Below are 25,383 nucleotides of genomic sequence, written 5' to 3'. Positions count from 1 at the left end.
GTAGAGATCTGGCGAGATCGCACTTGGACCGCATGGACCAAGGTCATGAACACCCTGTATGTACGAAGTACGAAGTACTTTGTACATAAATATAAACTCGGGGGCTCTTATGTCCGATTCGGAGATTATAGTGCGAATACCTTTGTTCCAAGCTTGTAAGTTTACAATCTTATTTTCTTTTTTTAAAAAAAAAAGTCTCCCCTGTTAACTCTTCTATATAGGATTAAATTATAGCTAATACCTCTCTACATTAAAGCAAACGGAAACATGCTTAAATTCATGCCTACTGAGTGCTCGGTACTCCGTACAATATAAATCTCCTTGCCCATCCCAAGTCTTTCCAGAACTCTTCTCCTTGCTCTAGGCCTCATTAGGGTCTTTGGCCTGTCGATCCACCGACCCGATCCACCAGTGTTTCGTCCAAGGACCCACACCACAGCTCTCCCCAGCAAAATTTTAGTACCAATAGGCGTCGTACCCGGTACCTTAGTTCATGCAACTGGAACCCGCATGGGCCGAAGTATCCGGTACCTTGTTCCCAGGTACCCAGTTCCTCTGGTGGCAGGCTTTAATCTCGTGGTACTCCGTACTGGAGTACATAAATGGAATGTTTTGTTCTTTCAACGGTATATTGCATATAAATTGAATCGTGTGGGAGATCAATAGCTTCGCGGACCTTTTCGTGTTATTATCCGTGATAGGGGTAGGAGCTAGGTACGGAGCCATTATTTATATTTCGCTACTCCATTTCAAATCAGGTCTGGTGAAGAAGATCTATAAAAAGACATGTATTTCTTTATTGCACGGAGTATTACTCTCTACACGGAATTACAATTCGAGAATACTATGTCATGGTACCGAGTGGATTCCCAGATACTGTTCATAGATATCCTCGAATGCTTAAAGACTAAGAAAAGATGTACACCATACCAGCACGGTCAACGCTCACAACCATACCATACGGCACACGCAAAACCGCCACGTCTTGAATAATATCCAGATGGCTCTTCAATAACATCTGCTGCTGCAGGCTGATGACGGTACTACGCGGCGGCCTCGGGCTGGCTCCCTTCCGAGTATCCCGAGAATTGCCAGTGCTGGACGAACTAGGGAGGTGCTCGGTGGTAACCAAAAGACTGGGGCCGGGCTGAGACTGCTCGTAGTGTGGCTTGCCACTGGCACTACCCTCTGAGACGACGTCTAGCCCACTGACTATCGAGGAGAGATCCGGTCGAGCCAGATCCCAGAAGCGGATCTTCCGGTCGCATCCTGCGGATATGATGTACCCACACTTCGTGTTGGAGTCCTTGTCCTCGCCAGGGGCATTGAGGCCGACCGCAAACCCCCAGATGCCGAGTCGATCACCGGCTGGATTATTGGAAGATGGGGTACCCGGTTCAGGGCCGTTTGTTGCAAAGCGACTCAGCATCCCTTCTGGCCGATCGCCATCGACCCGCCACGCTTCGTAATCACTCGGCACGATAGGCGTCGGGTAGGCGTGAGGGGCGCGAGAAGGGTGATGGACGCCATTGGGGCCATTGGGGCCGACGCCCAGTGGGGTCGCTCGGTAAATCTCGCGACAGCGGAACTTCTCGATATCCCACACGGTGATTTCATTGCCGTGGCTACCGCTACTGGATACACAGACCCAGCGTCCGCGGGCCTTGACGGGATGTAGTTGGATCCGGTTTATAGCACCCCAGCCTGGAAGACCCCATGCCTTCAACCGCACGCGGAAGCGGAGATCCCATAGGTCGAGGATCCCATGGGTTGTGCCGACCAGTAGCCAGTGGTGCCTACGGTCGCAACAGAATGTCGTTAGATTTCCATGGTGAACTGGATTTTCCAACGTATAGATCGGCAGCATGGTTTTCATGTCCAACGCAATGATGCGACAAGTGTTGGTCGCAATAATCAAGGTGGACTGCCCTTCGTCGCGGAAATGCTCCATCCAGACTGCATATTCAGGTGATCCGTCTTTGGCTATGGAAAGCTGATATTCGCGGACAATTTGAAGCTTGCCATATCGGACAGCCGTCTGACTGACCTTTTGATAGTCGACTCGAACGGCATGAACGCTGCCGTCAGTGGCCGCACTTATAAAAGTGTAGGTATTCTCAACAAATGTCAAGGCTTTCACACGCGAGCCTGTTGCATGACGGTGAGTTTGACGGGATCGAGGGGTCAAGTTCCTTTCAAGACGAGTTGTATCCCAAATCTTCACCATGCTATCATCGGACGCGGTAACAAAGAATGAATGATCTGGCGCTACAACGACACGATTGATTGGCGCGCTGTGCTCGCCAAAAGTGGCGACGAGATTCCCTTCGGGCTTCCAGATCTTAATTGGCTCTTGATCAGTGGCGCTGCGAATCGGTTGACGAGTATCAACTTCTTTGACATATGGCCCTAGGTCAAATAGGTCTGTCGGGTAGTTTTCCTCAAAGACATTGTCTAGCAGTCGCAGAACGGCAGGGTCGTTGCCCCCATACGAATGGTGAGCACGGTATTTCTGCGACATCATTTGGGTTGCTTTGTGCTCAGTTGAGAGCAAGGGTGTCAATGGTCGGGGTGTGCCGCCTCTTTGGACCGGTGCGTCTACCTTTCCAAAGGCGTTTGCGGAGCTTGTGCCTGTTTCGGCGTAAGCTTTCGCATTATCTTTCCGACTCAACAAGCTCATCGCGCTAGACTTTTTATGCACACGATCGGATAGACTTCTGGTGTCTGCTTTAGTTGGTGTCAATGAGCCGTCTTCTCCAGCACTCGGTTGGTGACTGGAAAGCCTTCGATCATTATCAAAGCTCGGAGGGGACAATGGACGAGACACAGGTCCTCCAGCAGGCGATGACGCCACTGGAGACGATGATAGTGAAGAAGTATCATTTCCGTCCAATATAGGAACACCCGAGGCACGCCTTGTTTCTTTCAAAAGTTGGCTTTTCGACCGCAAGTGCTTGCGATGGGCACTGGGCATTCGCTCAATCGTTGTAGAAGCATCAAGCAAAGCATCTGCGATTGTTCTCGGCCTTGGATCGTCGACAGTGCCATTGTTTACGTCTGAGATTGCTCGCGACTGATCTTTAATTTCCTTATCAAAGAACACAGTCTGGGGCTTGACTCCATGTTGTGTCAGACTGACAATGTCGCTCAAAGGTGCTATTGAATTGACATCGATTTCTCTCGATTGCCGTAATGAGACCCTCCAGATGTAGTCTTTGAGTGCGAGGAGCTTGAATTCATCCTCCGGGCCCATCCCGAGGTTTCGCAACCTACCAAGCCATTGTTCGTCCTCATCATTTCTCGACTGAGCGGCCATATTAAAGGAAGGATTCCGTTGACCCACGCGGGGACTGAATGATCCAGGCTCAGACAAGCTGAACATACCCTCGCGACTTGGTGACTTCCAGAAAACACCTTTGTCTGATTTGGAAGCCCAGAGGAAGGCCGTTTCGTACACACTTCTTGACATTGGTCGTTTGAGTGCATCGAGCAATTGGGTATCCGAAATCACAACTATCTTGATTTTGAGGAAAGGCCGGATAATGGGTGTCAGGATGGAATGAATGTCCGCTATCGATAAAAACTTGGCGGAATTAACCACGAACTTGACTGCTGCCTCTCGAATCCAGACGTTCGGATGCCCCAAAAATCCAACAGTCATGTTCAGGAGATCCCACGTTGTTGATCGCTGGAATAAGCCCAAGTCAGCCATAGCTGCTAGAGATCGAATCACCCTTTCAACGACGAATTCCTCGGACTCGGTCATGGACTGAACCATAAGAGGCAATATGTATAGCTCCAGGTTCAGGCTCCCCACGTAGGCGGCGACACCGATGACAGCCTCGAAAAAGGCGCATTTCAAAATCCAGTCTGGATCATTCAAGTAGGTATTCAAATGACTGAGGACAACCTCGTTTGTTCTGAGATTGCCGAAAAAGACACAGAGGCTGGACACAGAGCCCAGAAAGGCCCGCCGAACTGATGCATCCGGGTCTGTTAGCAGCGCTTTTGTGTGAACCTCGAAGTATTCCAGAAGGTCGACCCGAGCCACGTCGTAGAGATTGTGATAAGTCGCATCCTCAGTCCACCGGGGCTCAAAGCCGACCGGGATCAACGCAGCCAACCGGGTATCAGAACGCAATGCTTGAATCATGTCCAAAAATCTCAAGGACGACTGGGCCAAAGACGCAATGCATGAGGCATATGCGGCACGCACCATGGCGCTTGACTTGCTGTTGGGGGTAGCAATAAATGGCTGGAGTCTTGGAAATATGTATTCGGAGAATAAATAGGCATTGACTGGAGAAACCACCTGGACCATTTTCAGTAATTGGGTTAGGGTGCGGATCGCAGCGACCTTGACGGTATCAGTCCGATCAGTCAATAAGATCATGATATATGGAAGAATGCGATCCAATTTAGCTTCATCTGACAACCTTTCCGCAAATGCAAGAAGGATATCGCAAGCCTTGATTCGAGCCGATGCCTTGGCTGTATTTCGCAAGTTGGATACCACAAGTGTTAGGAAAATCAGAGCACCATCGTCTGGCTGTGACTGCGGTGCCGAAATTTTGGTCTCACGATTTGGCAGATCGAGCCTCACAGGAAGAGTGTTGCCTGTCAATTTGGAGGTTGGGATATTAGATAGAGCCCCAACGCCACGGGTGCTAGAACCGAGGAAGTAAGATACTTTATCGAAGTCTAGGTAAATCCGCTCAATTCGTTCGTCCGCCTCCCCTCGGTTGGCTGATTCCACATCCACGTCTGGTCGCCCGGAAGAAGGATCGGTCATGAGGGACATATATTGGTGAAGGAAACTGTAAAAGTATTCTGGAAAGGCCTTGCCCTTCCAGAAATTCAGATATTCATCAGCCGAGTACCGAGACTCGGGCTCGAGTTGGATCATATGCAGGATCAACTCCCGAATGTCCGGATCTTCGACTTTTGCCAGTTGACTGTGCTCTGGGCTGTATTCCCCTTTGCGATATTTGTACATTTGACTTAGGTTGAAGATCGGCGATTCAAGAAAGAGCTCGGCAATGACACAACCAGCACTGAAGATATCCATCGCCCAGTTGACGCGGCTTTCACTGGGTTCTTCCCCGGCAACACAGAATCGCTCGGGGGCTAAGTAACAGGTTCGCCTCCCGGAGATGTCGAAGAAGAAAGAGAAATCTGCCGGATTATCCTCGGGGAGAAATGTCGGTTTGAAAGATGATGAGAAGTCAGAAAGATACAGCCAGTTCCAGGCTGTGACCAAAACGTTTTCTGTTTTGATGTCACCATGGTAGATATCCAGTGAATGGCAATCTCGAAGAGCACACAAGAGCTGGAAGGCAATCCACTTTTTCTCAATATGCTCTAGAAAAGGCCGTGTGCTACATCCATGTCAGGCTTTGCTCGCTGGCAGCAATTGCGACAGACATACCTCATTCGATCGTAGAGAGAGCTGTGGATGTATTGGCGTACAAGGTATCCACTCGTGGCAGTCTCAAGGATCCTCTGGTAGCTTAGCGCATTTGGCACATCCGACAACAACTTTCGTTCCCCTAAAGTAGACATTAGAAGCATGAAATAGAGAAAAGGATCCAAACATACACGTAATGTTTTTGATATATGGCTCCAGCTCCATGGTTGGAAACGGTTTCATGATAACCTTGATAAACACCAGACCGTTTGGTTGCCTTGCACGAATGCTTTTCATGAACCTACCACCCCCCATCGACTTCTCATACACCAGATCGGACAGTTCAGGCACATCGATGCCCGCCGACCCCGCGGACAGGGTTGTGAGGGAATAGCCTTGTCCCATGGTGTCGACTGCCCCTCATCTCCCTGCTAGAGATTTGATGGTTATTCAGAGTCAGAGATCGAGTAAATGAGATGGAGATTACAGGTGAGAGCTATGCGATAAGGAAAGTTGACGATGAAGTCACTGGACGCGTCGACACGTGCACAAGGCGGTCAGCAACGTATCGACAACTTTCAGCTCGCCTTTTCCTCTTGCGATTCTTCTTGTTTCATATTAAATGTTGTGAAATTATTTTATCTCTAATACCGACAAAGGTCATTGCTACAGTGTGATTTGTGGCCAACTGAAACCTCCCTGATCAAACAACATGGACCCTTCATCGATACCTCGGTCTTGATTGCAGTTCTGCCCTATCCCCAAGGAGAGATACGCTACATAGGATAAAAAGAACAACCAAATTTAATGAGAAAGAAATCCTGAACTCTCGAACTCACCATTCTTCAATCAATATCGGTATGTCTGGTTCTGGTGGGGGGCGGCCACGGGGGAGACCCGCTAATCAAAGTAGAACTCCAGATGGATTCACACATGGATCATACGGAAATTCCGGTGATCGAAATTGATGAGCCGCTTTTCGATGTCCTTCCCAAGCTGTTCAAGTAAGTCTTGTCTGCCCTCTTGGTTCAGCAGAATTAACGCCCCCTGTAGCTTCATTAGCATGGCCGTGGGTGAAATGGCTTACACGTTTGAGCAAATGCTGTACGGTTCCCAAGGACACCGGCTTAGACAACTGGTTCACGCTTTGGCAGAGGATACTCACAATCCTTTTATCATCGTGGCATTGATGTAAGTTCACCATAAAGAGGACCCTGGAACTCCCGAGGTCAAGTGGTTAACAAATCCAGGATTCTGAAATGGGACTTCACCACTGCTACCGAGGATGACTGGGGACTCAATGAGAGTCGTGGCGCAGCCTGCGAATTTGTTGCCTGGCAATTTCTGTGTCACTTGAACCAGCGCGAGACAATTGAGTTTCTATTAGAAGAGCTACCATCACCGCGACGTGGTTCGGCAAATATCATTGAATCCGAAGCGAGTAACCCTGGCCTGGCATCTACCCAAGGTGATACAAGCTATGAAGAGACTTCTCCTCTCTTGCCGAACTCCTCTTTTTACCGTCTTTTTGGGGGCAAGAGGGTGGAGACTCAGTCACCTGGAACCTCACAAGATACAAACCGACACGAGGCCTATGCTGCCCAGCGATACTCCCAATTTTTCGGATTGAATGCACTGGAGATTGCAACGATTGCCCATGCAAAAAGGTTTTTGAGCCAACGAGTTGTTCAAAGGGTGGTCGATGGTATTTGGAAGGGTGAAATCGTTTTCTGGGATTCTCTGACAGTCAATTCAACCAAAAAACCTCATATTTTCAACAGAAGGTTAGACACGACAAGAAATAGACTTATAGAGATACTGACCTTTTTTCTTTCAGAACGGCTGACCCATATTCACGCCTGAGAGTACCTCTGTACCGGAAAGTCTTTGAAGCAGCATTCTTCATGTCGTTCCTCTTTCTCTATTACGCAGTCCTCGTAGAGAGGAGACAAGAGGCCGTTGGCCTCTTTGAGGCGGTGATGTATGTATGGATCGTCGCTTTTGCGTACGATGAATTGAGTGGAATCATTGATGCCGGTGTCGTTTTCTACCAAATGGGGTTCTGGAGTCTCTGGAACCTGAGCATAATTGGTGTTGGAATGGCCTTTGTCATAACAAGTGAGTCACTGAGTGTTCTCAATCTGCCTTGCGGCTCCTTGCTCGCAGGTCATCTTGTCAATAGTGCGACTAATGAGGACGCCACAGGGGTCATCGGGCTAGCGAAGGGCGACAAACCCATTATTGAGCTCTCATTCGACATCCTATCCCTTGAGGCTCTATTTCTTGTCCCGAGGTATGGCTATTTAATTAATCTCTAGGCGACAGGGCTGACACGGAACAGGATCTGCTCCCTTGTGAGCTTGAATTCATACTTCGGTAGTCTAGTAAGTGGATCATGCATGTAACATTCTAGAAAAGGATTGACTGACTATGAATAGATACCGGTATTAAAAGAGATGGTGCGATTTTTCCCTAATCCTTAAATGGCATGAGGACCCAAGGCTGATTGAGAATTTGTTTCAGACGAAAGCATTCTTCAGGTTTTTCCCTGTGGTAGTAGTATTGTATATTGGTAAGTGTGGCTAAGCAACTCCTAAATGAATCACACTGAACCCCTGTAGGGTTCTTGACCACATTTACCATGCTTGCTCGTGACCGCTTATCACTCAGTACAATGTCACATTTATTAGTGAAGGTGTTCTTTGGGTATGTCGGTGAAATAATCCCACCGCTCTTTTATTTCTGACCATTTCACAGATCGAGTGTTCTTGGATTAGTGGGTTTCATAACTCTTTGACCTGACCTTTTTTTTTTATTGACTGTGGCTGAATTGATTGGATAATAGGACACCGCGTCTGAAGTAAGTAGGCGGCTGTTCTGCAGCTCCAATCCCGGATTGAAATGGTTGGCTATCGCGTTAAGTTGACTGACACGCTAGTTTTTTTAGATCTCCCCCATCTTCGGCTATGGCTTGATGTGAGTTCCCTTTTTTTTCGCTGGAAACTCGCATGCGCTCTTGATCACGTTCTATGCCGGCTTTTTTTCGGACAAATTCGCTGTTATAATTTCCATGCAGTTATGAAGATACTGACAGAAAACTAGGCTTACTTTCGCATTAATGACCAATACTCTCATTCTCTCATCCTTGATTAGTTTGATGAGTATGAGTCTTGAAGGGGTAAGTAAATACCTTCTCCGCACGGAGTTCGTTGATTAATTCCACTTTTGATAGGTGATGCGCCATGCCCGAGAAGAATATCTTTTCCAGTAAGTATACATCCCTGTCTAAAAATTTGGCACTGCCCCCCCCCCCATGCAAAATTTCATATTTTAATCCAATCAGATTGGCCATTTATGTCCTAGAAAGCAGCAATTCTCGACGACTGACATACTTCATGCCACCTCTGGTCAGTTAGAGTTTGATTGGATTGAATCTTTCTTTCTGGAATATTTCCAAGCTGATATTTGGCAGAATCTTATTCCTCTGCTCTGTATCCGCCCCATGCGGCTTTTTCTCTCTGCTGGAACAGTTCGCCGCGTACGCATTGTCTTACTTCGAGCCACCCACCTCCCGTTTGTCGCATTGATATGGGCATATGAGTCTAAATGGCGACACTCAAAACACAGTCTTTCGGCACGCGGTCAAGGTACTTCTACAAACCCTCCCAGGAGCCAGGACCCACACTCCGTAGTTGAAACAAATCGGCTAGGCCCTGGAAAACCCAATGTGGATCAACAAGCCGCGCGTGAGCTAGGCATGGGCCAAGTACAGCTTGCGGACCTGATCGACACAATAGAACGACTACGAACTCAAGTGGAGGCAATTTCGAAGTGACAAAAGACTTTGGGAATCAGAATGCGATAGAAAGGGGTTCATTCCCCTGGCGCTTAGGGCCACGCACGCCCCTGCACCAAAGGCGCTAGTTCGGTTTAGTGGAGAGGCGACTCCAAACCGTTCGAGATACTTGTGAACGACCATATCGATGACAGCCTAATCAAAACAGGCTTGGTCTTCTTTTCGGGGTTCGCTTTTTTTTTCTCTCCTTTCTTTTCTTTTTTTTTGGGGGGGGGGGCTTTTCCACCCCCTGTCCATGGCGTTTCAAGAGTTCTCCTTTCCAATTTCATTCACAAGGGGGAAAGTGAGTAAATATACAGAGTAGAGTGAATTTGGATAGCTACAGTTTGTCCTGAGCCATATATCTGTGGAGTCAATGTGGAGTTTTACCGTAATGGTATACATGAAGCCAAAGGGAGCGGTTCGGAAGGGCCCGCATACCGCTGAGGTCACGACTTAGGGTTCGAAATCAAACCTTTCGTCAGATACATTGAGGGCTGTGCTCATGGTAAGCCATCTATGCTCGCCAAGCCAAGATCCAGAGACTCGGGCTCTGCTGATGTTTTTGTATGGCTAACTACCTGCATGGGACACGTCTCGGTTGGGCAGACCAGGCCCAACGCTGGTGAAATGGATGGTTAGCCTTTACCAAATAAACCCAACAGCCGCCGTTATGCATGGAGTATGTACTGAGTATGTACTGAGTATGTACTATGTACCAGTTACCTTCAACCTGAAAGGCTGTACTCTGTACAATTTGCCCTATGCCTATGACATATATCTTGACGGAGCTAAACCCTTCAGACCTAGACTTACCCGGCCCTTAATGCCCCCCCGCCCGATTTTCTCTTCCACCGCAGTTACAGACCCTTTTCTCTTCAAATCTGCCTTGTCTATTACGGCGTCAAGTCGTTGAATCTTCAACATTTGTCGGTGTCGATGCGGCGCAAGTTCTTCTCCAATGAATTCATACCCTATCCACACTCCTCTCAGCCACCGATGTATGCTGCCGTCAATCACCAACAGCGAAGCTGTTGACCCCCAAAGCCTTTACTATATATACTTGGACTTATCGCCCTTTATTCACTCGGATATAGACTAGCCGTTGGTTTGGGAATACACTTCTTACTTTGCATTTCTTTACAATATGAATCCGACCCAGGATTTACTTCATCGCTCAACCACATCCCCGCGGAGAGAGGATAGACGGTCTTGCGAAACATCGACATACTCGTCTCCCATCTCTACCTCATCCCAAGGAGGGGTTTCCCCTATTGGTCTGGGAATCTCCCGCTGCGAAATCGAGAATGCCTTTGGTCAACTGAGGGTCTTCCCTCCCCCGTCTACACTGCCATCACAACTAATTGGGATGCCAACTCCCACCTTCGCATTATCCTATGACGACTTTTCCAGCGCAACATGTTATCCACCAGTTTACAATGGGCTCGCCAACAGTGCTTCGGAGACTTCACTAGGGTTCTACAGCCCCACGATGAGCGCCTCCCCCAGTTACAGCTCTACCATGGAGGTGGTCCCCGGCCAGCATGTCTACCCAAGCCAAATGACCGATCCTTGGATGCACACACCTTGTTCGGGACCGACAACGCCATCGGATGTGACTCCGGGCACTGTAGCGAATGGGGCCGGACAATGGGGCCACAATGTGTTTCCAGATGCGTGTATTCCCTCCACGATGCCCCTATTGCCAGTCAACAATGTTCCTTATCTTGGGGCGATGGAGGAGATGGGATACGACGGGTCCTCCGGACAGAGCATCAACGCCGGACCAGTCGTGCCTCAACAAGCCTCCCCTGAAGGGACCAATGGTGCCACCATCTCAAGCAACAGAGAGCGTGGCTCATCGAATGATAGGCTCGTATCTGCCAGTGGCCTGGAATGCCCGATTTGTGGCGCCAAATTCACCCGACGCTCCAACTGTAAGGAGCACCAAAAGATGCACAACCCCGAATGGAAGAACAACCATCCGTGCAATGACTGCCACAAGACTTTTGGACGAAGCTCAGATCTCAAAAGACACATGAGCACTGTGAGTAGGGAGACCAAAAAATCCAATAAGAGACACTAACGAGGCTTCTAGGTTCATCTCGGACTTCGGAGGTACAGTTGTGACCGTTGCGACCGGCGTTTCAGTCGCCAGGATAGTCTGGCTAGGTAAGGTCCCAGAACATTGATTCTCGTTGTGTACTTGTGTGCTGATATGAGCAATAGACATGATTGTGTAGACAGGCAGCGCAGCGCTGGGAAGTCTACCGGCCACGCTGAGCCATCTTCCCTTATGCCCAGTCCTCGTCAACGATCGAATCGCCGCTCAGCTAGCTAACATTAAAGGTTCCCATGTCTGCACGTTTGCATTGTCTAAATGAATATCGGAGGGAAATATCGTTCACATTCGCTATGAGCCTCACGAGTTGCATGGTTTTGCCATTATGGGATCTGCTGGTCAGACCTTGGACTTGCTTTTGTTTTGTTTTTGTTTTTTTTTTTGCTTTTCTTCGTGTTTACTTTTGTTTGGGATGCGAATCTTATTAGGATTCACATCTACATCCTGGCATTGTTTGGTTGTTATATGATGCATTTTGGTTGGAATATTTTGAATTATTGGTGGTCTTTTTGTTTTAACCTTTCAATGCATTTCCTATGTGATATTTTACCCCGTATATGGCCCACTTCCAATGTGATATCATTTGCATGAGCTGGCGCGCGGGTAACAGGAGACTCCATACTCCGTACTCCGTATAGAGTAACATCCAATACCTCAAGATCGTCAAGATCATTGGAACAGAATTGCACTTCAACAGGGCGTGGAAATTGTATATTCACAATTATTTCCACGAGAAAAAAAATAGGAACTTCAAGAGAACCCCCGAGGCCCGTTGAATCTCGACCTCTTGCCGCGCTCCACTAAAGAACGCCGAATCACACGCTAAAATCAAGAAGGGATCTTCAACATTCAGATCTTTGAAAAATCTGATGTGAAACAACTCTAACTTATTCGTGTATTGATCTGCTCTTTAAATCTGCAAACCCCGATATCTATATTGAGAAAAAAAAAGACTTCTAAAAGCTCAACGCTGATGTATCATCAGGTTATGTCTCACTTCCCCAGCCCCGACCTCTTCCTGCAATCTATTAATCCTTGCTCAATCACACGCTATCACGAAAAAAATATAGTGAATCCATTCTACGTTCGCCCTTTCAACAATTTTCATTATTGACCGAAGCTCCCATCTCCACTCTAGTCGTCTCAAGTGGAGACAAAAAAGACATTCAGCCATTTGGAAGTGTGCCTACAATGCAGCCGCGGAGACATCGCGTCTGTTCGCCTATCTAGAAAATGGGTCCATAAACTATGGAATATTTGCCCTTTGGTATGGGCCGATTACCCCCCTGAGATTTTCTTCCAAGTGGGCCCGAAAAATCCATTTATAGGAGGTTGAGCTCTCTTTCCCCGAGATAATCTCAAAAGTACAAGTATGTATACGGAGTACGCTGATGGAATATCACATTTCTTCCAATTTGTAGATCATGAAAATCATGGAGCTATGGCCCCAAGCTAAAAAAAAATATAAAAAAAACAAAAGAAGGAAAAAAAGCCGAACTATCCAAGCTCGATAATATTACCTAAAAAGGGTGAATGCCGATCTCTATACTCCTCCGTATCCGCAGGGAAACAAAGGAATCATTGTCCCACTCTCTCATTGTGTGATGGGGCCCAATTTCAAAAGGGCTATCACAATCCTGCAACTTGTCGCTCTTTATGGGGAATGTGCCCTCTCCACTAGTACCGCCACTAAGACAACGGCTTTGCAGCACACACGGGTGCCTAGCCTGATCTATCGATTCCGAATATCTTTAGCATCTACCCCTGAGCTTAGGGATCTGAGAAAATCCTGGGTATTGCGTTCATCTCAAGGATCTCTGGCATTGGATATGCAGGGAAAATGGTCAGATCGGTAAACGTCATCGGAATTCTATGGGATAGAATTTACTTGTGTAAAGATCCTGAGAGAACTGGATACCCGATTGGATGATCTTGTTGGGATGCTAGGGTATCACCCCATCACACAAGCTACTATGACTCATCACACTTCGATCACTGGAGTGGTTAGTTAAGATTTTTACTAGAATAAGGAATTCTCTACTCCGTACGGAGTAATAGCATGTAGATGCATCTGTGAAAAGCCATTGGCAAAAGACAACTGCTCAAGGCTAAGTTTGCCAAACTCGACATCATATATCGTAGACTAACCTATCAAGACTTGGTAGGCTTTGTCTCAATTGGATCAATGGGGGTTATTCCGCGCGAATCCGAGGAGCTATCTTCTGTTTTCTCTGCCTCATGGATCTGGTTCCTACTATACCCCATCAGTTAGTAATAGGTACAACCTCAAAGACATGATATACTTCCAATCCACTTACCCTTTTCTCGGTTTCTCTCTTTTATGAAGGAAACGAACACCAAAGGTACTGATAATCAAGATAATAGACAGAACGCTGACGGTGATAAACCCCTTGCGGTATTCCGGCGCATGGACCTGCTGCCATACGACAAGAGGCAGCCAGGCTTGGAAAACATAAGCCATTTCGTTCATGCTTCCGATAACCAAGGAGCGCTCTTCGTTATCTTCAGAGCATATCTCATGGGCCCAGCTGTGGTACTTGTGTTAGAATATTTGCACTTCAATAACCTGAGAGATTTGTGAGACTTACGCCATTAACAGACCACTCAGTCCGTATCCAGCTCCACTGATAATGTAACAAGTCCATTTCCATCCCATCGGAATATCCCAAACTGCGAGCGAGACATAACTTATGATGTTGACGCACTGATATAGTATTAGAACTTTCTAGATATTCTTATGAGATTTTATACTCACAGCGCCAAAAATAATCGGGGGCCAACGCCTGCCTTTGAGGACAGTATCTGATAACCACGCGTAGGCAAGGGTTGTCACAACTTGAACCGCTGGGGTGGTGGTTGGTATCGAATTGATCTGGCTAATTGAATATACCGGATCTTTTGAGTGTTTGAGGAACCTTCCAGGAGTCAGGGTAAGCTTGTTGATGGTGTCCAGATATTACTCACTGTTGGAAAATAGGCTGACTTCCAGCGGCAGCATTGTTGAAACATCTACAATTAGTGAGTATTTTTGTTCTCGATTCTATATTAACTAGGTATTCAACTCACATATAAAGCAAGGTTAGAAGATAGATGTGCCATGAGGTGAAGATTTTCTTCAGCTTTGACTTTGTGTAAGGCTCTCTGTTCCGTCTTCCTTCCAATTTCATTCGCTCCTGGGCGAGATTGACCTCCTACTTCCATGTTAGTATGTGCATATAGCGCAAGGCTTTGGATTATAAAAACTTGCCTCTTTGCTCAAATACCATGAATTAGAGATCTCAGGCACATCGGGAAGGATGAAGAATCCACTAATAGCCACGGGCAGGGAAATAACCCCATCGATAATGAACAGCCTTGATGCTAGTTAGTAGGCAACCAAATTTTGGAAATCTGGATTCTTACCACTGCCAACCCTTGAACCCTCCTCGCCCTCCGAGGTGGAAAACCGCGTCCATCAAATAACCAGAAAACATACTGGCAATTCCGCTGCTCGTGTGAAAAATGCATGACCGTTTTGCCAACTCGTCTTTCCGGTACCATGAACCGATGATATACTGCATTCCAGGATAGAAAGTACTTTCAGCGAGACCTGTGTACCATGTTAACGATCGACTATAATAGAGTGAGTGCTTAGTTTCTGCTTGCATACCAATGAAAAATCTAAGAACATAGAACTGAGTAGGAGTGTTACACCGAGACAATGACATTGTGAGAACCGTCCAGAGAAGCTATTAAGGTGTAAGCATACAGCTTTCGCGCAAAAAAAGAATCAAAGCCTCTTACCTCCATAGCCGGAATCCAATATCGTGGCTTAATGCGTGTCAGGAGTATATTGCTAGGAATTTCTCCAATAACGTAGCCGACAGTCCAGCATGTCTGCATGTAGTTGAGTTCGTTGCCGTACATTCCCAAATCTTCCTTCCTATGAGTTGTCAATATCAAACACTCGGGATTAGGATATTAACATGGTACCATACATTCCAGAGACAAATGCATTGTTGATATTGATCTGATCCAGATATTTGATAAAATATCCTACAACTGTTTAGCATTGCCTGGAAGAAAGGTTTAATGAAACTTACCCAACGATGCAAACGTTAAAATGGCCGAGTCCAATTTGAAAAGCAAGCGACGCTCCTCTGGTGACTTGTCAAACGTGTCCCAAATATAACTGACCCATTTGCGCTTGGGTTCTTTCTGAACTAACTGCGTCACATCGACGTCCGCTTCGGTAGGGGATTTCAGCGACATGGTATCGTAGATAGTGAGAAAAAAAGATTAAAATACTAGAGCCTTTAGAACATCTTTATAAGCTGCAGCTCGGAAAAACAATAAATATTTTGTTTCAGAATTGCTAAACCCTACAGATGATAATCGAGCTTTATGACGTACTAACTTCTCGAGGCCAGCCTAGCATTGTCTTACCAAGGTGGTTATCGACATAACAACGGAGATATAGCCGGCTTAAAGCCGCATTAATCATACTTCAAGCTTATATTCTGTACTAAGTGGGTGATTGGCATAGCAGATCGAATTATCGGGCGGCTTGTTCGCGCAATTCCTGCAAGGAGTTTCAACATGATGCCTACGGAGTAGTCAAATCGGAGATTTACCGAGTCTGAGGATTATTTGTTGTGCTGTTGTCATACCACGCTAGAAACTCACCATCCATGCAGTGAAGCTCGTCATATACATCGGACATGATGTGACCCCTCAAAAGAATACTATATTTTCATATCTAATTGGATATTTATCTTTCATGTACATTTAGCTAGACTTCCCATCTTATCGAATGTTTTGGTCGTTCTATCTGTTAGAGGAAGAGAAAATGGGGAAGGAGCGAGTTACCTGGGAGCATCTGGGGATACAGCTCAAAAGTATTATGATACTATCCAATGTAAACTTCATCAGAACAATAGTCACTTATGGGGCCTCTAGTCTTGGATCGAGATAATGATCAAGACACTACATTGAAGATACTATGGCGATGTCATTTTACAATATCTTCAATATCTATATTCAAATACCTCACGCAGTCACTCCTACCTCCAATGGAGGTTTGAGCGCATCTTCTCGGGTAAGCTGCCCTGCCAGAAGCAACTTAAGTCTCTCGCTCAAAGCCTCTCTCTCTTTAATCCAAGTCTCAGTATGACCCTCAATCAAAGACAATCCACGCTCAACTCTTCCAGTATTGACCCATCCAATCAATTCATCGACATATTCTTTCTCTTGATCCTTGAGTGAATGGAAATTCCGTCCGAGTCCCTTCTTTTTAACGCGGTTCTCATATTCCGTCCGGAGACTCGTAGTAGATGGAAGCTGCGCAACCCCAGACAGGAAGGCTGCCACAGCGATAGCTTGGAACTCGAATAGAGAGAAAGTTGCGGTATAAAAAGGAATTCCGACAAACGCGAGTGTGGGATCTGGGATGTAGAAAATGTCCTGATGCAAGTTGTGGACTTGAGTGCCATCTGTGACAAGCACTTTATCACTTGCCTCGGTGGCAGATACGCCGTAGTTGTTATAATCGTCGAGGAATGGAAGTGCCATTTGGTATCCTGTACAAAGGATAATTGTATCGATATCGTGCAAGGTCTCTCCGGATTTGAGATGAATGGTTAAGGGCAAATGCTCGGCGTCTGACGATGTTGTAGAAGATTCGAATGCTTCAACCTCGGCAATTCTTGAGGCGTTTTCTGGAAGTGCACTCTCGGGGAGATCAAAGGCACCATTTCGAGTGCTTTGATACACGTGGTTTGCAGTTCCGCTGATTTCTTTGGCTATATCGAGAGAAGAGACTCCTCCACCAAGTAGTAGTACATTCTGTAGTTCGGTCAGTTACTGTCACTCAATAGTAGAATGCGTTCGCTCCTACCTTGCCTTCAAATCCTTTCGATCTTCGGAAAGACTTTGAATGAAAGATCCTCTCTGGCCATCGAGCTTTTGCATCGGGTAGACCCCGTATATTTGGGACGAGAGGTGTATGATAATGACCTGAGGCAACAATGACCGAGTCAAATGTCTATAATCCGGTCAAACCCAGTTCTGAAAATGAAAATGAAAGATATTATAGAGATGAAAACTTACTGCAGACTCCTCATTCTCAACGGGATCTTGACCTTCGCTCAAAGTGCTCCAGTGAACTGTCCATGTTGGCCCGTCCTTATGAACTCGGGTGACTCGGGCGCCATACTTGGTTATATTATCGACACCGGCCTTGGTTGACGTATCTTGGATATATTCCTTGAGCACATGATGCTTCACAAAATGACCAGTCCCTTCTGGCCATGCATTGAGTTTCGTCCGTAGTAAGGGAGTCGAGACATTATTTGTGAGACTTTCATAACAAGGCCTGATAAATGGTAAGTATGACTTGCTATGTAAGTGAAACAGAAATGAAAAGTTGAGATTTACCCCGGAGGTGCATGAAGTAAGATCTTTCTTTCGTTTTCTCCCCTTTCATCCTTCACATATTCCTGTGAAGCAGACGGTCTCGGTGATGGGTACTGGGCTTCAATCGGAGTACGCTTGTCATAAAGCCTGCAACATTTTAGTCCATTATCTCAAATAGGAAATAGACGAATGATCTTACCAAACTCCACCAGCTGCATTGTTTCTCTCAAAAACGATCACCTGAATTCCAGTAGCCAGAAGATGGCCAGCAGTGACCACCCCACTGATACCAGCTCCAATAACAGCAACTCGAGTAGCCTCACTCATGACTTTCACGGAAGTAAAAAGAAGGGATTTGTCTAACGTCTACGTGGATTGTTCCCGCACTTATGGAACTTTCAAACGACAACATGGGCTGATATTTCGCAATTGCACCCAAAATTACTTACCGGAACAAACGGCATTAGAAAGTCGAACAGAGATCGTGATTTTAATCGTTGATTGTGACATTGGTTCCCCGCTTGTATCGGAAGTAGACGGCAAGTACAACATATACATACAACATATACATTATGTATACATACATTATATGGAGAGGAAATGGAAACATCGGATCATGAAAGAGGGGTAACGAGGATTTGAAATGGCCAGAGATAGCTAAAAAAATGACATTGACTCATAAAAGGCGTAATGGGTGATGACAATGATGTGCTTAAACCCCAGGAGTACGTGCGATCAATAAGGTCGAGATTTCTAAAAATATGTATATAATACAAGAGACTAATAGTCATAAAATTCCACACATCTATTATCTATTACCATGGCTCCCGCTCCAATTGATTCACGCATCGTCGACGTCGCAGTGCCCAGGAAGGACACTCTCGGTCTTCCTGGGCCTGCTCGAGAACGCTTAGAAAAAGCTGGGGTTGACCTTAGTGGCGGCTACCCATACCGGCCATCTCGTCCTCTCTATATTGACGATGTTTACAACGTGCGTGATTATGATCGCGTCCATGTAGACCCCGGCAGCCGAGCCGATCCCGAGAAGAAAGCACTTCTATCCGCAGCCAAGGAAGTGATTCCGTTGACTAGACATATTGGAACTGAAATCGTCGGGTTGCAACTGAAAGATTTGACAGACCAGCAGAAGGATGAGCTAGGCTTGTTGATTGCTGAACGAAGCGTTGTCTTCTTCCGTGATCAAGATATTACCCCTCAGCAACAGAAGAAACTGGGAGAGTGGTTTGGGGAGGTTGAGATTCATGTATGTTTTGTCCAATCCAGCGAAACTATGTGCCAATCACCAACGGTGTTTTTCTTTTTTCTTTAGCCTCAAGTGCCCCATGTCCCTGGCATTCCCGGCGTGAGTGTGATGTGGCCAGCATTGCAGGAAACAGAGACACCTGCGAGCTTCCGTCGACCGGGAGGAGCGTCTCGCTGGCATAGCGATCTCGTACACGAGAGACAGCCCGCCGGAGTGACTCATCTCCACAACGACACTGTACCGACAGTCGGAGGTGATACTCTCTGGGCGAGTGGATACGCAGCATACGAGAAGTTGTCGCCATTATTCCGCAAGTTGATTGACGGAAGGACTGCCATCTACCGCTCAGCTCACCCATACCTCGACCGTAAGAACCCGGAAGCAGGGCCTAAATATGTGGAGCGAGAGCATCCGATTGTCCGTGTTCATCCAGCTACAGGCTGGAAGGCACTGTGGGTGAACCGGGCAATGACAGACCGAATTGTTGGGCTTGACAAGGCCGAAAGTGATGTGATTCTGGGATACCTATACGACGTTTATGAGAAGAACCCTGATATCCAGGTTCGGTTTAAGTGGAGTCCACACACGAGTGCCTTGTGGGATAACCGGTTAGTCAATACCCTGAGAGACTTATCGGATTTGAGGCTTATTCTTCAATAGCATCACGATCCATAACGCGAGCTGGGATTATGAGGGATCCCAGCCTAGACATGGAACACGGGTGACTTCGCTCGCCGAGAAGCCTGTATTTGATCCGAATGCGCCAACTCGGCGGGAAAAATTGGGTCTTTTGGGGCCAGAGGAAGTTGTAGAATTGGAGAAGTTGACTAGTCTTCTTGAACTAAGGTGATCAAGGTGCTATCTTGCCCATGATGGCTGGTAGTGTGAAGTGATGCGGATTCTGACATTCGCATAAGCCTAGCCTTGAATGCAACTTTTGATCATTAAATAGCCCTTTTTGTAATGTGTAATGCCATGAGCATAGGTAGCTGAGGTCTTAGTACAGAGTGTGTCAGCTGGATCTTCAGAGCCACCTGATTTCCCCCGAAGGCAAGGGGTTCAGGATTTGCCGATCATTGCCGCCTTCGACCCGATGCATTTCCTTCACTGATTTCTCTTTGTTCGCATTCATTACTTTCTTTTCAACTTCAATTTTCAGCCAAAATGAGCGCAACCACAACAATCACCAGTCCGCCTGAGATCACGGCGGACAATGTCGCCACTCTCTTTCCCGAAGTCGATACATCGCTTGCCCGTGAAATCCTCCCCACAAGCCAAACAAACACTGCGCGCGGCAGTGAGCTTGAGGGCTACGATGAAGAGCAGGTCCGCCTGATGGATGAAGTCTGCATTGTTTTGGATAACAATGACCGGCCGATTGGAAGCGCCAGCAAGAAGATCTGTACGTTTTGTACCCCATAATTACCCACGGATGTACAGAATGGCGGGGTAGTGACAGGCCCAAATTCAAGATAAACCACTGACAGCTGCATCTGCATAGGCCATTTGATGACCAACATCGACAAGGGTCTCCTTCACCGCGCCTTCTCGGTTTTCCTTTTCGATTCCAATAAGCGTCTTCTGCTCCAACAGCGCGCCACCGAGAAGATCACCTTCCCCGACATGTGGACCAACACCTGTTGCTCACACCCCCTTGGAATTCCTGGTGAGACTGGAGCTGAGCTGGATGCCGCCGTGATGGGTGTGAAGCGTGCTGCGCAGCGCAAGCTGGACCACGAACTGGGCATTAAGGCAGAGCAGGTACCCCTGGACAAGTTCGAATTCTTCACAAGAATTCACTACAAGGCCCCCAGTGACGGAAAGTGGGGTGAACATGAAGGTATGTTACATGGCGCAATGTATAACTGATTTGATAAATGGAAACACTGACATTCTGCTAGTGGACTATATTCTCTTCATCCAGGCCGATGTTGATCTGGAGCCCAGCCTCAACGAGGTCCGAGACACCACCTACGTCTCAGCCGATGAGCTTAAGGCGATGTTTGAAAAGCCTGGATTGAAATTTACTCCCTGGTTCAAACTTATCTGCAACTCTATGCTGTTCGAGTGGTGGAGCCACCTTGGTACACCAGCCCTGGATAAGTACAAGAACGAGCAGGAGATCCGTCGAATGTAAAAAGCCGATGCATAGTCTATCGCATATTTCGGTTTCATTTCGGTCTATGTTTCTTTTGCCATCTTTGCATTCCTCGGAGCAACCCTCCTTTACGCGACTCATGGAAATATACCTCTGCACACGAGACGATTCTCACGACACTTCAGATCTTTCACCCTTTCGGTTTACTTTTAGGAAATCAAAAATATACATGCTCATGGAATTATTCGTGTTTTTTGGTTCTTCGGGAGTATTCCCATGGTAGTCCCAGCAAGGCCTTGCCCAGTCGAGACAATAATTACATGAATGCAATGAATATAAGCAGCTAAAATGCCCCAAAATAATGCCAACGCCAGCGCTAATAAAATGATTTCAAAAAAATCTGACCCCGCCATGACCATTACTGCGCTGGATCCGTCGACAAAAACAAAATGCAACTGCCCAAAATCACCGTCCCAACGACCGTAAAGACCACCTGCGTTTTCCAACCACTCTGCACCAAAGCCGCCTTGCGCGCATACTTCTTGACCGTGCGCGAGTAATTCGCAAAACCATTAGCCAAACAGGTCAAACTCAGAACCCAGAAAACGATCCCGAGGGGTAAGGCCATGCGTCTCTCTAGGCCGGTAGGTTGATCGCGGAAATGAAAGGAGATGATAATGGCTAGCGATACGACGGCCAGATACATGGAGAGACGGAGCCATGACAGGAAAGTGCGCTCATTGGCGCAGTGGTCGCGGGCGTCGGAAGAAGTATTTTCGAAGAGGAGCGCGCCGAAGTAAGGGCGTGAAAGGAAGATGTGCCCATGTTGGGACTCGATGTGTCTTCAAAAATGTCAACTGGGCTGTCACTGTTGGACAGGAATGTGGGGGTATGTCATGTGGCAAACCGGCATCATAGAGCATGCCAGCCTTGAATTTGAAGTACGGTATCATGTAAGGGATGAAGCCTGGACAACGTGTTTTTCTCTCCCGCCATTCCTACGGAGCTGGTTTGTGACTTACTCTTCCACGAGGACCGGCTTGGCATTCACCGGGTTGATCAAAGGGTTGAAGGGAGCACGAACACCCCCAACTTGTGTCACCGTTTGGGACATGATGAAAGGTTTGACACTCGAAGCACGATTACCCCCGAAATCTGGAGAAAACCTGGGGGCAGCCCTGGAGGGTCAGATACCGGTCATGTGATGGTCTATACTGTTTTCGGAATGATGTCACGGTCGTTTTTATTTTATGTTCGTAGTACTCTGTATGATCTGACTGATCGACAGCCCCAGCGTTCATACATGCTAGGATGATCGGGGTCAGGTTCTTGTATGAATGCAGATCTATCCATTTTTTTTTATGGGGGCACGCCTCGGTAATATATATAACGAAACGATCGTTGGAAAAAGTGTGAATTGATATTGTGTGAATATATCATGACTATATCAAGTAAAAAAAAGACCAGAAAAGATACAAAAAATAAACTAAAAAGTGTCTACAATTGTAATATAGAAGGGAAGAAGAAAGAGCATGCCAAAAAAAGAAATATAAAAAAGAAATGCTCACACTCGGAGTCGAACCGAGGATCTCATCATTACTAGTGATGCGCTTTACCACTAAGCCATGCGAGCTGCTTGATGTAAAGTGTTCAAGTAATAGATTTATTGAAGTAAAGATAAAGACAAAGTAGAAACTATGGCCCGCATCGAGTTTCCTACCTTGGTCTTAGCGGGGTTTATAAAGAAGAGATTAGTGCCTTGGTGCGCAGAACTGCATTGAGACAGGAGCTCCCGACTGCCGTATAGGTAATCATACTCGGAATAATACGTGACTCACATCCCTTACTGCTATACGAAGTGTTATCTGCATTATCATCTCACGGAACTTTATATTTCTGTAAATTACACGAGAGGCCCAATGCCTCAACTAGGACCAGCCGTACTTTTGGTATTTCAAATACATCTCCGCATCCAGCTTTAAGCCGTCTTTTTCTCTCCAAGCTTTTTACCTTCTTTGATATCTCCAAAGCTCCAAGGATTTAGAGTCTCGACTCGAGATAGCTCAATTCATCTTGCTGTAAATAATGCGGCGGCCGTAAAACACCCATAGCCTCGTCACTCACATCTTATCATGGGCCCCCGAAACATCCGCTCGGTGGATTCCGCCGAGCATCAAAGCTCATTTGGCCGGTCCTTCACATCCAGCTCACCCATCGCCGCCTCGGCAATTGCACGAGATCTCGCAGACTACAGCGATGAGGACCGAACACCCACCGATGAAGCTTCTGACACTTCAACGGCTCGTCCGCCCGCCAGCTATACCAGCACCAATCCCCGCTCTTTAGCTGGTTCATATCGCCGCCCCGGTTACTTCACATCCGTCAGCCATGCAACTATAGTTCCATGGGTCGGGGAACAGCAAGCCCTATCTCAAAGCGAGCGCGAGCAAGTCATTGAAGAGGAGCGGCACCTACTCAGTGATAACCATGTTATCGCGCCCGAGCATGCGTATGGCAAGTCCCAGGGGCCTCAGCGTAAGATGAGCGGATTACTATCCGCTGCTATCGGCCAAGGGCCCTCGTCTCGACGACCAAGTGCATCTTCTCGACGCTCTAGAAGCAGGGACCCCGAGACGGATGCGGCAAGCGAAATCACTGCTCTACTTGGAGAGAGGTCTGCCGATGCAGAGGGTAGTGAAATGGGCTTGGAAGAGATTGACAGGAGATGGGGAGAAGCCGTTGCAGCCGGTTTGATCCAGACGACGTGGCAGCGCGAAGCAAAGGTCATTATGAAATATTCTTTGCCGCTCATGGTCACTTTCTTGCTGCAGTATTCCTTGACTGTGGCGAGTATCTTTACCATTGGCCATCTGGGAAAGGAAGAGCTCGGAGCTGTCAGTCTTGCGAGTATGACTGTGACAATTACCGGGAATGCAGTGTACTCGGGTCTGGCGACTAGCTTGGATACACTTTGTGCGCAGGCCTATGGCTCTGGGAAGAGAAAGCTGGTGGGCCTGCAGATGCTGCGTATGGTGTATTTCCTTTGGGTCATCACTATTCCAATCATGGTTCTCTGGTATTTCTCTGAGCATATCCTTGTCAAGATTATACCAGAGAAGGAGGTCGCTGAGATGGCGGGTCTGTACTTGAAGATTGCGCTCTTGGGAACCCCGGGATTCGCTCTCTTCGAGAGTGGCAAGCGATATCTTCAGGCCCAGGGTGTATTTTCTGCCTCCCTGTATGTCCTCATTGTCTGCGCGCCACTGAATGCTTTCCTGAACTGGTTCTTCGTCTGGGTAAGCACTTTCCAGCCTTTTGACGAGAATAATACTGACTTTGGTTACCAGAAACTTCAATGGGGGTTCATTGGTGCCCCAATCGCTGTCGTAATCACAGAAAATCTCCTTCCACTTGGCCTGTTCATCTATGTTTATTTCTTCGTGGGATCCGAGTGTTGGTGCGGATTTACCAAACGAGCATTCCAGAATTGGGGCCCAATGATCCGTCTCGCACTCCCAGGGCTGATCATGGTCGAGGCAGAGTGTCTGGCATTTGAGATTCTGACGTTGTGTTCAAGCTACCTCGGCACATCCGCACTCGCAGCGCAATCCATTCTCGCAACAATCGCCAGCATCACATGGCAGATTCCATTCCCGCTCTCCATCGCGGGAAGCACGCGGATAGCAAATCTGATTGGAGCTACCTTGGTCGACGCCGCGAAGGTCTCCGCGAAAGTGAGCTTATGCGGAGCAGCCATCGTTGGCGTGTTCAACATGGTTCTTCTCTCATCTTTGCGTTCTTATATCCCCAGACTGTTCAGCTCTGACCCCGAAGTCGTCGAAATTGTAGCGCAAGTGCTTCCGCTCTGCGCAGCCTTCCAGCTTTTCGATGCTCTCGCGGCAAACTGCAACGGTATTCTCCGTGGTCTGGGTCGCCAGGAAGTGGGTGGCTACATCCAACTCTTTTGTTACTATGCTATTGCCATGCCTCTTAGTATGGGAACGACGTTTGCTTTGAATTGGGGTGTCATGGGCTTGTGGACTGGGGTTGCCCTTGCGCTTGGCCTTGTTTCCCTCATCGAGGGCATCTTTATCAGTCGAGCGAATTGGGATCGCTCTGTCGAGGACGCTCTAGCGAGGAATGAGCAGACTTGATTTGATCCTTGGTACAAGAGACGCGTCGACATGACTTGATGTCCCAGTTATGACACAAAATAGTCAAATCGTTCCAGCACATATATCGT

General features: G+C 47.2%; 9 protein-coding genes across 9 annotated transcripts; 5 read left to right on the top strand and 4 right to left on the bottom strand.

Annotated features, from left to right (window-relative positions):
* Positions 1–907: 907 nt before the first annotated feature.
* N7517_011643 (ubiquitin-binding serine/threonine protein kinase VPS15) lies at positions 908–5,812 on the bottom strand (the record flags this gene model as incomplete). The annotated part of the gene is made up of 3 exons (XM_056729366.1): positions 908–5,378; positions 5,429–5,549; positions 5,599–5,812. 3 exons carry the CDS (start codon positions 5,810–5,812, stop codon positions 908–910), a joined length of 4,806 nt encoding a protein of 1,601 aa, XP_056575181.1.
* Positions 5,813–6,340: 528 nt separating this feature from the next.
* Positions 6,341–9,242, top strand: N7517_011642 (uncharacterized protein; the record flags this gene model as incomplete). Its single annotated transcript, XM_056729365.1, has 16 exons — positions 6,341–6,411; positions 6,461–6,598; positions 6,658–7,191; positions 7,245–7,525; positions 7,574–7,700; positions 7,749–7,791; positions 7,846–7,866; positions 7,931–7,979; positions 8,029–8,113; positions 8,165–8,183; positions 8,253–8,267; positions 8,355–8,383; positions 8,510–8,585; positions 8,640–8,674; positions 8,751–8,814; positions 8,880–9,242. 16 exons carry the CDS (start codon positions 6,341–6,343, stop codon positions 9,240–9,242), a joined length of 1,950 nt encoding a protein of 649 aa, XP_056575180.1.
* Positions 9,243–10,389: 1,147 nt separating this feature from the next.
* On the top strand, positions 10,390–11,583 carry N7517_011641 (uncharacterized protein; the record flags this gene model as incomplete). Its single annotated transcript, XM_056729364.1, has 3 exons — positions 10,390–11,289; positions 11,341–11,414; positions 11,472–11,583. The coding sequence occupies 3 exons, from the start codon at positions 10,390–10,392 to the stop codon at positions 11,581–11,583; spliced, it is 1,086 nt and encodes a 361-aa protein (XP_056575179.1).
* A 1,932-nt stretch (positions 11,584–13,515) lies between these two features.
* Positions 13,516–15,636, bottom strand: N7517_011640 (Major facilitator superfamily domain general substrate transporter; the record flags this gene model as incomplete). The annotated part of the gene is made up of 12 exons (XM_056729363.1): positions 13,516–13,618; positions 13,683–13,913; positions 13,974–14,089; positions 14,141–14,300; positions 14,350–14,394; positions 14,452–14,576; positions 14,672–14,738; positions 14,788–14,974; positions 15,035–15,113; positions 15,169–15,307; positions 15,363–15,420; positions 15,468–15,636. The coding sequence occupies 12 exons, from the start codon at positions 15,634–15,636 to the stop codon at positions 13,516–13,518; spliced, it is 1,479 nt and encodes a 492-aa protein (XP_056575178.1).
* A 777-nt stretch (positions 15,637–16,413) lies between these two features.
* Positions 16,414–18,105, bottom strand: N7517_011639 (putative FAD dependent oxidoreductase; the record flags this gene model as incomplete). Its single annotated transcript, XM_056729362.1, has 5 exons — positions 16,414–17,208; positions 17,261–17,407; positions 17,473–17,737; positions 17,800–17,925; positions 17,978–18,105. The coding sequence occupies 5 exons, from the start codon at positions 18,103–18,105 to the stop codon at positions 16,414–16,416; spliced, it is 1,461 nt and encodes a 486-aa protein (XP_056575177.1).
* A 493-nt stretch (positions 18,106–18,598) lies between these two features.
* Positions 18,599–19,892, top strand: N7517_011638 (TauD/TfdA dioxygenase family protein; the record flags this gene model as incomplete). The annotated part of the gene is made up of 3 exons (XM_056729361.1): positions 18,599–19,042; positions 19,109–19,650; positions 19,703–19,892. The coding sequence occupies 3 exons, from the start codon at positions 18,599–18,601 to the stop codon at positions 19,890–19,892; spliced, it is 1,176 nt and encodes a 391-aa protein (XP_056575176.1).
* Positions 19,893–20,206: 314 nt separating this feature from the next.
* Positions 20,207–21,179, top strand: idi1 (isopentenyl-diphosphate delta-isomerase IDI1; the record flags this gene model as incomplete). Its single annotated transcript, XM_056729360.1, has 3 exons — positions 20,207–20,444; positions 20,544–20,882; positions 20,944–21,179. The coding sequence occupies 3 exons, from the start codon at positions 20,207–20,209 to the stop codon at positions 21,177–21,179; spliced, it is 813 nt and encodes a 270-aa protein (XP_056575175.1).
* Positions 21,180–21,558: 379 nt separating this feature from the next.
* N7517_011636 (DUF202 domain-containing protein) lies at positions 21,559–22,317 on the bottom strand (the record flags this gene model as incomplete). Its single annotated transcript, XM_056729359.1, has 2 exons — positions 21,559–21,982; positions 22,163–22,317. Coding segments are annotated over 2 exons (579 nt in total), but the record flags the coding sequence as incomplete, so codon positions are not given.
* Positions 22,318–23,272: 955 nt separating this feature from the next.
* On the top strand, positions 23,273–25,294 carry N7517_011635 (MATE family efflux transporter; the record flags this gene model as incomplete). Its single annotated transcript, XM_056729358.1, has 2 exons — positions 23,273–24,436; positions 24,488–25,294. The coding sequence occupies 2 exons, from the start codon at positions 23,273–23,275 to the stop codon at positions 25,292–25,294; spliced, it is 1,971 nt and encodes a 656-aa protein (XP_056575173.1).
* Between the last annotated feature and the right edge of the window lie 89 nt (positions 25,295–25,383).

The sequence above is a fragment of the Penicillium concentricum genome (genome assembly GCF_028827145.1).
Source record: "Penicillium concentricum strain IBT 3081 chromosome Unknown utg000006l_segment0_segment0, whole genome shotgun sequence".
Taxonomy (NCBI): Eukaryota; Fungi; Ascomycota; class Eurotiomycetes; order Eurotiales; family Aspergillaceae; genus Penicillium; species Penicillium concentricum.
This window is presented reverse-complemented; position numbering and strand designations above follow the sequence as displayed.